The 12079-nt window shown below is 44.0% G+C and overlaps 1 protein-coding gene across 1 annotated transcript in view; it reads right to left on the bottom strand.

The window, feature by feature from the left end:
* The window catches only part of DZIP1 (DAZ interacting zinc finger protein 1), a 51398-nt gene that overhangs the window by 18542 nt on the left and 20777 nt on the right, over positions 1-12079 (bottom strand). The window contains exons 11-14 of the mRNA XM_040991546.1: positions 5133-5273; positions 4669-4717; positions 3578-3634; positions 608-664 (exon numbers count right to left, since the gene is read on the bottom strand). Of these exons, the coding sequence (XP_040847480.1) occupies positions 608-664; positions 3578-3634; positions 4669-4717; positions 5133-5273 (304 nt within the window). The remainder of the gene's footprint in view (positions 1-607; positions 665-3577; positions 3635-4668; positions 4718-5132; positions 5274-12079) is intronic.

Raw genomic sequence — 12079 nt, 5'->3', positions numbered from 1 at the left:
CACACTAGATAACATACCAAGAAAACACTAAACACCTACATGGCATAAAAAGGGAGATACGGCTCCAAGTCTTTGATCATGTGAAAAAACAATTGTTCCCTTTTGGATCAGGCCCAAGAACTGAATCCTGCAGCAATTTCACCTTACTGGTTCCTACTTATTTCCTTTGGTTTCCATCACATGTCCTTTCTAGGCCCTTCCAACTAATCTGTGAAACTATTTTTAAAAAGGTGATTTCTTGCCACACTCAAAGTTATAACAACAACCACATGCCCTGTAGCATGTGCTGGTTGACTGGTCTAGTAGTAAGTCGCTTTCTTTCTCACTCAATACCTACTACTCCTTTGCATAAAAATATTAAACTGAAAATCTCTATTTGTCAGTCCACTAGTGCCTACGTATTATGCTTTGTAACTTTGGTAGTTATGTCCAGCTTACAATAATATTAAATATAAGGAATGCAGTTTTATTAACTATTTTGTACTCAAGTATTTCCTATTAGCATAATTACCTTCCCTCTCCCCCCAGGAAGTACTTTGGGTTAATAAGTTATCTAACACGATGTAGAAACTGCACATAAAATGCAGAAACTATGGCTGAAACTTACCATGTGCCATTGTTAGGCTAGATTTCGCTTCCAAAGTCTGTGAGGCTGGGGCATTCCCTGCAACAAGATGGGAAGGGAAAAGCTCACAGGTTCCATTAATGAAAGCGTAAACATCTTACCTGATGATATGCAAATACTCCAATTAACCAGGACACATACAGGCCCTAAAGGCCAAATGCTTCGCATGACAGAGATATTACACAACTAACCTAAACCAACTTCTCCTAACAGTTTTAATGAGACACATTCATCCAGTGACAATCTGCAATCCAGTGGCTTTTAGTAAATCCACAGGGCTGTGCAGCCACAATTGTTTTCTAATTTTGCAACATTTTTCCTGATTTATACCTCCAAAATATCCATATGTTCTGGCCAACATTTCTACTTTCCTCCCTGTCCTCTGGCAACATTGGCTTTTTGTCTGTGAATGTGCCTGCAGTGGACATTTCATATAGGTGGTACCATATGATAGATGGTCCCTTTTTCCTTTCATCTGACTCTTATCAGCTGACATGATGTTTTCATGTTTCATACATACCGTAGCATGTATCAATATATCAACAAACACTTTGATAGCCAAATAACATTGCTAGGTAAATGAGCCATCTTTTGGTTGCTTCCCCTTTTTTGGCTATTACAATAAAAGTTGTCATGAATATTCCTGGACAAAAAATGGATTGCTTAAAGGATTCCAGCCCATGGATTAAATGACTCCATTTAGTCCATTATTGGATTAAATATTAGAAACCGTTCATTTTGAGGAGCATGGTTCTGATTTATTTATGTATCTGACTCCATGCAGAGGCATCACTTCATTCTTAGTGTTTAGAGAGGCAGATTTGAGTCGAATACAACTAAAAGCTCTCTCTTAAAATTTTCTAGAATGATAGAGCCCACCTCAAATTTGACAATTCTTTCCTGACGAGTCCCTCTGGATTATCCAGTTTATTCTCATGAAACAATACCTCCCTATCAGTTTACTGCCTCTTTGTCAAGATCGAGCTTTAGTTTAATCCCATCCTTAAAGCTGCTGCCACATATTTCAGCTGCCCCCACATGTGTGTTTGTGTCGGCGGGTGTATTATCTTCACAGTGACTACAGAGAAAGTGTTTCACTCCAAACTATGTTAAATTGCCAATAACAATGAGAACACAGGCCTCAAAGCCATTTGCAACATCAAAGTATAGCAAACGATAGCCCATGCCTGCTTTTGTACATACGAAGTCTTATTGCAACGTGGTCAGTTCATTAATTTAAGTACTGTCTATGGCTCACCTTACACTAGAATGGCAGATTTGAGTCACTGCAAAAAGACTATTTGTAGCATCAATGAAGCCTAAAATATTGATTTCCTAGCCATTACAGGAAACAAGACCCACCAAAACATTCACCATTCCTGTTCTAGACATTTGTTCCAGCTTATAGAATCAAAACATCGAATCTTGTTGAAATTGAACATATCCAAATCTTGATAAAGCTGAGTATTTCCTTTTTATGGAAGGGTAACGGGTGAGATCTGAAATGATATCTCAGTATTTAAATCAAAGCTACAAATCACAGTCAAGAGGCCTGACCCTAATGTATTAGATTAAATATTAGAAACCTTCCATTTCGGGGAGCATGGTTCTGATTTATTTGTTGTAATATATCTTAGGCTGTTTTAAGATTTGGGTCTTCTGATCTTCACTTTAGAGCATGTATGTGTCTTTGTTTTCCTACCATTATTAGAATTTGACTTCTAGATTCTTTTCCATGCTAGGAGAACTAGAATGAGCCAGCCACACTCGCCTATCCGCCACGGGCACAAAGGCCCCTGGATATAGGGGTATGGGTCATTTTTTCTCCTGAAGTTCTCTAGAGTTCATGACATTCACACTTTTTTTTTTCTTTTTTACTATTACACAACTATTGAGCACAATTGACAATTTTATAAAAACTTGGGAACTTTAAAAAGATTAAAATAAAATCACCTTTTTTAAAGTTCTCAAGTTTTTTTAAAATTCTAATTGAGTTTCTTTCCCATACCTCAATGGATCATTTTACACACCTGTAGGGTTATCCGAACGTCCCATTGCTAACTCTGGCTAAGTTGTTGATGCACTTTTATTGTTGCTGTGCAAAAATTCTACCTTTTTCATTTTCCCATCCTTCTTTGAGATGATTTTTTTTTCTTTCCTAAGATCTAAGTCCTAATGCACCTCTCCCGTCAGCCCTACTGTAAGCATCCCTCACGCCCTACCACTTCCCAACCTCTTTGGATTCCAGAAGCAAAATAAAGAGGCCCTGAGCAGCACATGGGAAGATTAACTGGTTCAAACCATCAGCATTTTCCAGGCACCTGTGTCAGAGCCAGAAACACATTCACTGATAGCCTTTAGTCATGGCACAGTCCCCTTGTGATTGCAGAGCCCATGTGAGCGGCGTCAGGCTCCGAGCACAGCCTCAGCACAGGTCTGCCTGTTCCCCTCTTAGTACCTCCTGCTCTCCTGCATTCTCCATCCACAGTTCTATCCCTCTGCGGACTCTACCCTGAATGTAGATGAAAATATTTCAACAAAAGTAGCTGCCAGTTTCTAAACTGCCAAGATGTACTACTCTAGTTTACAGCCAAATAGTGACAGTTCTGGGAGCTAGCCCAAATGAGCCAGCTGACATGGGAGGATGGATGGGCAGACAGTGGTTCAAAGTCTGTTGCAATCACAGCCTCAGCCATGCCAACATGAGGCAGCTACCACGCACAGTCACAGGGTCACAGCAGGTGTCCCTTCGGGAAGTCGAGAAATATCAACTGGAGGGGATGTCAGAGTTTTCAGTTGTCCTTTTGTTAGATAAGCTGCAAATTGGCAAGCAGGAATAGTCAAAAATCACCCAGATATCAATATAAATCATTACATCATTGGACATTGTGTTCCAAAGATAAGTCTCTTAAAATAATATAAAAGAGCCCAAAAGCTATTACAGAAACCTACCAGGTACAGCTGGGACAGTTGGCTTAGGTTCAAATACTTGCCATGTTGAAGGAGTCCCTGAAATGACAGAAAACGAAGTTAATAACAATAGTCACAGCTATGGAACAAACTTGGTAGCTCTTCTTCTGATGTCTCTCCCAGAAAAAAAAAAAAAAAAAAGATTTACCAGTACACAGTGACTCACCCAGTAGAGCACACATGCTTACCATAGGTCCTATTAAAGCTCATTTTTTTCCTAGAATGACTTTTAGTCAAAGGTTTATGGTATCTAAGTGTGCAGGTATCCCTCACTTCCCAAAGTCTTACTGTTCAAAGAGAAGGACACCCAGGGAGAAGAACACCCAGCACGGCACCCAGTACCTATCCCCAGTTCACAAACTCAGCCACACAGGAACCCATGGCGGAGTTATGGGGAGACCAAGCCGAAAGCAAGATTTTGGGTTTTTTGGTGACATCTGCACTTGGGGCTCCACTCTCCCCCACCGGCCCAGCTCTTGAGCAACTCAGAAATGGGACAGCCACATAGGTGACCGCTGCTAGGTCACACATATACTGCTGCTATGCTGAAAACAATGTTCAACCTCTAGAGCACCAGCACTGAAAACGCTGCCAGCCGTCACAGCACTTTACCATGATAAGAGTGATGTCAGTATTAATAGCCAACACTAAGGAGTGCTATCAAGTGTGTTGCACATGCGTTATCCCATTTGGTCCTCAGAGCAAGCCCAAGATGTGGCTGCTGTCACTATTTAGAGTTAAGGGAACTGAGGCAGAGATGTAGAGACCTGCGGAGAGCCAGAGATGAGGGTTGAACCCAGGCTGTCTCTGGACCCTGCGCCTTCAGTTCAGACCCACGGGCAAATGGTTATAGGACGGGTATTGTGTATATGATTGTATTCTGATAAAAAGCTAATAAAGCCACAGTATGGTCAAATCTTTAAATTCCTCCACTTTTTGCACAGACTTCCCTAATTAAAACAAGAAGAATGCCACCTGAGCCCACACAGACCAGCAGTGCCCACACTTTTCTGACAACAGGGATAGACTAGGGGGCCTGCCTGACCTGGGGCGCATGGTCCCTGTCCACTTACCTCTGGGCTCATTGACACTGCTTACTGGTTTACTGGTCAACTCCTTAATCTGCAAAGAGAAACAGCCATCTAGCAATGTCTGCTTGAAACTAGAAAGGGACATAGGGGCTAATGGGCAGGCAACAGTGCTGCTAAATCAGCCTTTCACCAAATCATCCAGATACAGGACACAAGGACTTCAAAGGCATGAAGACCAGAGTTTCTTAAAAAGCTGCACTTCGGCATTTGGCTGCTTCTCAATAATTTCTGAAAGAAATTTTTATTTTTCTTCAAATTCTAAATTCTGAATAAATCTAGTGCTCTTAAATACCAGTTCAGAAATTTCATTTTATGACATTTACTTTAGCAAGCAATCGCAAAGAGGGAAGAGTAGTCCATTTTCTTTCATTTACACAACTTTCAAACGCTCTGTGCTAAGACTAACTGCTTCAAGAACAATGGCCCCAAGCTCTCAGCAGATATACCTGCTGCCTCTGAGTGACTATCAGTTCATTCTGCTCCTGGAGTCTCTGGCCCAGCTCTTCCATCCTTTTCTTGTAGAAAACATTGTTTATATTTAAATCTTCCGTCACCGAGGTTCGCAGTTTCTCTATGTAGGATAAGAGCTGCAAAAAAAAAGAAAGAAAGGAAAAAAATTCAAGAAAGGCATCATCTCTCAGCTGTGTGCTCTGTTCTCTTTGCTGGCCTTCTGTGCATTGTGAACTTCTTATTGTTGAAGAGTCTTCTTTGATCATTGCCCATCAAGGTGCTGGTTGTATGACATAAATGGATCAGGTTGAATCCAGGAACCTGGAACTCCATCCAGGTCTCCCACACAGGTGCAGGGGCCCAGGTACTTGGACCATCTTGCACTGCTTTCCCAGGCACATTGTTAGGAAACCAGAGCAGAAGTGAAATAGCTAGAGCTTGAATGGGTACTCTGATATGAACTGCTAGTGTTGAAGGCACAGGCTTAGCCCATTAGGCTGTTCACTGTTTCATTTTATCTTCTCATTTTTAACTGACATGTAAAAATAATATGGTTTATGGGGCACTATGTGATGTTGTAATTCATTCTTACCCTGTGTAATAGCCAAATCAAGGTAGGCCATTTCTATATCCCTTAATACTTTTTCATTTCTTAAGGGTGAAAAAAGTTCAATATCTTTTATCCTGGCTGGTTGTTGTTGTTGTTTTTGGTCTTGTCAAGCAATACACAGAACTCTACTGTTGGCCATACCACCCTGCTGTGCAACAGAACAACAGAATTTCTTACTCTTCTCTAACTTATTATAACCTAATATTTATTAATCAATCTCTTCCCAACTCTCTCCCTCCTACTCTCTCTAGTCTCTGCTAACCACCATTATACTACTAAATACCCCAAGTTCTTTTGAGATTGTTTTTTAAAATTGAATGGCATCATATGGAACTTGTCTTTCTGTGCCTGCCTTATTTTACTTAGATATAAGTGCCTCTAGTTCTATCCATGCTCTTGCAAATGACAAGATATCATCCTTTTATGACAGTTACATGTAATATTCCGTCGTGTCTATGCACTGCTTTCTCTCCTTATCTCCATTGGTGGACGGTCACTTGGATTGTGCCCACTTCTTGGCTGTTGTGAGGAGTGCTGTATTGAGCATGAGCGTGCACAAGGATCTCACTTCCCTTGCATTTACATCTAATAGTGGGGTTGCTCAATCCTATGGCAGTCTAGCTTTCTGAGCAACCTCCACATGGTTTTCAATAACAGCTGTTCTCACATACATTCCCATCAACAAGGGAGCCCTTTTCTCCTTTTGGCACGTTCTTAATAAACGCTTACTGAGAAAAAGAAGGTATGTGTTTTGCGGGGCAAGTGGACAGAGGAAAAGGGGGAGGAAGAAAGGAACGAAGAGAAGGAAAAAAAAGATAGGCTAGAGAGAGGCCAGAGCAACTCAAAAATGCACAGGTGGATTTGTCTCTAGATATTTAATACCAGGAGACATCATTGGCTGGACAGAAATAATTCAAGAATTTCTCCTAGAGCAATGCAGTAGTTCTGTCACCAAGGGAAGAAGCAGGCATGGGAACCAGGGCTAAGGATATGCCAAGCATAACATCTGAAATGGAGACAAGGAGACACGGTGTGCTGGTCAAGTCAAAGAGCAGGAAGCGTATCAGCCTCTGGATGGGCATATAAGATCATTAGGACTAGCATTCCTTAATTCATTTATTATTCTTATCAACCTGAAGTTCTAGATACCACATAAAGTTGTTTCATGTATATCCATCACAATGCTATGGATGCATTTTTCAGCCGTTATATAGATGGGGGAAATTCCAGCCCAAATTCAGAAAGCTGGAGCCACACGGCCCTTTGGTGGCTTCCAAGTCACTACTGTCCGTTGTGTGGCCTTGCTTTGGAAGGGCTCTGTGTCCTATGAGGCTGGCCAGATACCAAGTAGAACCAGACTAGAGATACTCCCTGAGTGGAACATAAAGAACAGCCTTCAGGCTTCAAGGACCTTGACTATATCTTTACTGAGTCCTGCAAGAATGCTCCCAAAAGCAGTCTGGGTATCGCTAAGCCAAAATAAGAAAAAAAAAAAAATAGCCAGTAAAAATACTCAGGATTCAGGATGAAAGTTTTGGGTCTGGGAAATGATTGGTAAGATAAGGAGTTGTTTAAGGCCCCAAAAAGAAAGGGAAGGCTACTATTTGAACATGATTTTTTCTCCCCCAAACTCATGCTGAAGTGTTACTGCCACCGTGGTCATGGGGAGAGATGGGGCCTTCAAAAGGCAATTAAATGGTGAAGAGGGAATGCCAACCTCTCCCAGCAGTGTACTGCTCTTGTGGGGCTTCAGTGGTGACCCCAAGAACAAGCTGTAACCCAGCAAGGCTGCCCTTTATGCTTTAACTCCACTGTGTGCTCGCATGCCCTTCCATTTTCCGCCAGATGCTGCATCGGCCGCAGGCCCTAGCAGAAGGCTGACTAGACACTCTTGGAAATTGCCGGCCCCCAGAACCATGAACCAAAGTAAATCCCAATCCTTTACAGATTTCCCAGTCTCAGGTATTTTGTTACAACAACCCAAAACAGACTAAAGCAGAGGATGTGGAGAAAGCTATGTTATTTAGCTTTTCTTTATTGTAACTAAATGTCAGACTCAAGCTAGTTACAAAAGAAGGGTTTATTTCAGACCAGTTTGGGAGGTTCCTAATCCAAGGTTGGGCAGCCCCATTGCTTTGGCCTCCAGGGAATGCTTTCCTGCTTGATGAGTCCCATGCAAACCCACAGCATCACATGGGACAGTGTCTGCCCACATCTCCTTATTAGGCCATTGTGATCTGATTATGGGGGCTCTAGGCCAACAACTTAATCCAATCTCAGCACTGCCATAAGGCACCACCTCCAATTGGATTGAGTTTCTATCTTCTTAGTGACATTGACCTAAGACTCAGGGCAGACGGGGCCTTGCATATATGGGTCTCTGGAGCACATCCAACATCCAGACCGATATCCAAACCATAGCATTAAGGGGCTATCATGGTGACACTGAACTCAAGATTGGAAGAAATTAGCAGTACAGAGATCTGTTATTCAGTGTGCCTTCTAACATTTCCTGGACGGTCACTCCACCTAATGAACAGAATTCACCTGCACTGTCAGTGATGGCAACCACACAGACCTGACATGGCTCTTGACCTTATTTATAATGTGCCTATTATATCAATGCAGAGGTTTGTGTTTCAGTAAGGTATGATTGCATACACAAAAGGAATACAATTTTAATGGGGATGGAGACGTGGGGGAAGACTGGGTCAGAAAGAGCACAGAAGAGTTAACCGACAGGAATGTGGAGAGCTTAAGCCCAGAAATTATTTCAAAAAGTTCGCAGCCTGGGAGCCTGTATTTTGTGATCTGTCATGTTCTCCATGTCTTCCTCCACCTGTCCACCACGTGAACCCTCATTCCTTTCCTGTCACTGGGTGGCCGTTCTGCACCTCCCCAGCTCTCCAGCATCTTGGGCTAGGTCATAGGAGTACACCCACCGCTAGCCCGTGACTCCCTTTGAACTCCTACCAATGCTATTAAAAAAAAAAAAGACTGCCAAGTATCCAGGTTAAGGCAATCAAAAGTTGGCAAATGCAAACTTCCCCCAAACAGAGAAATACAATATGTGCATTGTGGGCACAGTAGGCACCAATCATGTGGAATAATTAATAGTTAGGTCTTGGGCAGAGATTACTAAACCTGATTGAATTCACCCTTCTGTTAGGCTCTAGGAGAAAAAGAGAGATGTGCACAGCTTCGAAGCAGGCCAGGCCAGCAGATGGGCGAACAGTGCAGCCTGGTGGCCATGCACAATCCCAGTACCTGAGGCGACACACCTCTCAGTACGCAGGCAGGCCCTCACTGCCTCCTCCGTGCAAGAGCACCTCTGCTTGCAATGACAACATGTACAACCTGAAACTCCTGCTCTAATCCAGCCACGGGACCCCTGAACTCAGCACCAGGGCCTGGATCGCAGCAGGTCTTCAATGTAATAAGAATCTACAACCTACTCCCTATTACTCAGCCTGAATTCAATCTCACAATGCTAGACAGATGCCTTGAGGAAGGAAGAGTAGGAACTTTGAAGACTAAGAGCAGTGGATCAAACCATGAATCCAAGTCAGAATAGGTGTCGTTGTGGTTTCTTTCCAACTCTGTGCATGTCTTAGACTCATCTACTGCAGCAGGTCTAGGGGGTGGCATTGGGCACGTGCCCTTTGTAAAGAAGCTACAGCTAAGTCTGAGTGCATCCCTCATTGGGGATACTATACGGGATCTTCAAAATGTTCATGGAAAATGTTGCAAAAAATGTACGCTGTTTCAAAATAGTTTTGCAGCCATTTTCTTTTTGTTCTATATTCTGTGAACCTCTGGGAGTTCCCTTAGAGCATCTCAAAGGAGAGCTTTCTCCCTACAGAAGAGCAAGCACCCTGTGCTTCCCCCACTCCCCTCCCCTCTACCAGCTAAGTCCCCGAAGCATAACAGTGTGCCCAAGATTAAACAGCAGTGTTTGTGGAACAAGCTAGCACTTTTTTTTTTTAAAGATTTATTTTTTATTATTTTTTCATTGGAAAGGCGGATATACAGAGAGGAGAGACAGAGAGGAAGATCTTCCGTCCAATGATTCACTCCCCAAGTGAGCACAACGGGCCGATACTATGCCGATCCGAAGCCAGGAGCCTCTTCCGGGTCTCCCACGCGGGTGCAGGGTCCCAAAGCTTTGGGCCGTCCTCGACTGCTTTCCCAGGCCACAGGCAGGGAGCTGGAAGGGAAGCGGGGCTGCCGGGATTAGAACCGGCGCCCATATGGGATCCCGGGCGTGCAAGGCGAGGACCTTTAACCACTTGCGCCACCGCGCCGGGCCCACTTTTTTTTTTTTTTTGAGATTTATTCATTTATTTGGAAGGCAGAGTTAGAGAAAGAATATTCCATTTCCCAAATGGCTGCAATGGCTGGAGTTTGGCCAGTCTGAAGTCAGGAGCCAGGAGCCTCTTTGGATTTCCCACGTGGGTGCAAGGGCCCTAGGACTCCAGCCAGCACTCATATGGGATGCCAGCACCATAGCAGCAGCTATACTAGCTATGACACAGTGTCGACCCCAAGACCTTATCTTGCAAAGCCTCTGTTTCCTAATAAATAAAAGGGGCAGCAGTATCTACCCCTCAGAATTCAGAGTAGGATTAAATACATGGTAAACTCCAATATCAGTTTATTTCGAACTGCTCCCAAGAACCCAGTAGTGTGCTGATAAGCCAACTTTAAAAAGGAAGGAAGGGGGCCCCATGCGGTAGCCTAGCAGCTAAAGTCCTCACCTTGCAGGCACCAAGATCCTGTATGGGCACTGGTTCATAACTCGGCAGCCCCACTTCCCTTCCAGCTCCCTGCTTGTGGCCTGGGAAAGCAGCAGAGGACAAGCCAAAGCCTTGGGACCCTGCACCTGCATGGGAGACTCGGAGGAGGTTCCTGGTTCCTGGCTTCGGATCGGCGCTGTACTGGCCGTTGCCCTCCCTTGGGGAGTGACTCATCGGAAGGAAGATCTTGCTCTCTGTCTCTCCTCCTCTCTGTATATATGGCTTTCCAATAAAAATAAAATAAAATTGAAAAAAAGAAAAAGAAAGAAAGAAGGGAGGAAAGGCAAAGAGAAGTAAGGCAAAGCACGGCAAGGAAAGGCAGAAAGGCGGGAATGAAGGGAAGGAAGGAGGGAGGGAAGGAAGGGAAGGAAGGAAGAAAGGGAAGGAAGGAAGGAAGAAAGACTGACTAATATCCTGATTCATTGACAAGAAATATGTAAATCTGTAAATACTCAGAAGCCAATTCTGGCACAGCTGTACAAGGCAACAAGGGGCGAATTTTCCATGTAAAAGAGAGGAACAACAGGGAATATTTCTTGCGGAATAGATCTATGAGGAGACACCATCCACACAATGCTCCTGGGATCGCACTTCCTGGCTGCCATAGGTAAAACCTGCTGCATAGGGAGATGACTGCCAGCCTGCTAGCTACAGGAAAGGATTGTCACAAGCAAGCACTATGTGCATCCATGAGAACCTAGCGCAAAGTAGGCCCAGGCCTAGAGACACCTCCTCTGTTTTCATCATCTATGAAAGAGTAGTCTGAGAGATTCCCCAGGTTACCTGGCTAGCTAGCTTTCACATTCATTCAGCAAGCATCTTAAAGCACCATATTTTTGGCATGCTGGTGGATGATGGCAAGAGAGTGGAAAGTTAGAGCCCTTCGCTCACAGGGCTAACAATCTGGTGAGACAGGGCATAAATGACAACAGGGAAGCAGAGAAGGCCTTGTCCGACAGGAACCAGAGCTGCACTTGGGAAGTGACAAAAGGGGCTGCTTACTTGGTGGTGGGCAGAACTCTAAGATGACCTTCAAGGGTATAGCCCCTAGCGCACGCACCCTACATATTCCCCAGCCTTGTGCTGTGTGGCACCGATGCCTCTGTGCATATGCAGGGTGGGCTGTAGCAAAGACGAGGGGTATCTGCAGACACAGCCCCACACCTGCCCGCTGTGAGTTGACGAGAAGGCAGATGACAAGGCTGGGTATGTTTTATTCGGCCAAGTCCTTTCAAAGAAAGTCTAAGCCTTTCTTAAAGGGGAGAATGAAAGCAGGAGACACTTTGTAGCTGGCCTGGAAAAAGCCCACCCAGCCACTGAGACAGGGAAGTGGCCTCTGGGAGCCACGGTCTCCACCTCAGAGTTAGCCATTAGGCGCTGCACTTGAGGAGACAGTGCCAGCCAATGCCATGAACACACCTTGTGGGTGAAACTGTTGTGATAATAATTACAACACTGTAAGCCACCGAGTTGTAGCAATTCACTACACAGAAGGAAAAACTGCTACCAGACAGGTAAAGACCAAGTAAAAGAGAAA

Source organism: Ochotona curzoniae, unplaced genomic scaffold, assembly GCF_017591425.1.
Source record: "Ochotona curzoniae isolate NIBS_2020 unplaced genomic scaffold, NIBS_Ocur_1.0 contig_64, whole genome shotgun sequence".
NCBI lineage: Eukaryota > Metazoa > Chordata > Mammalia > Lagomorpha > Ochotonidae > Ochotona > Ochotona curzoniae.
This window is presented reverse-complemented; position numbering and strand designations above follow the sequence as displayed.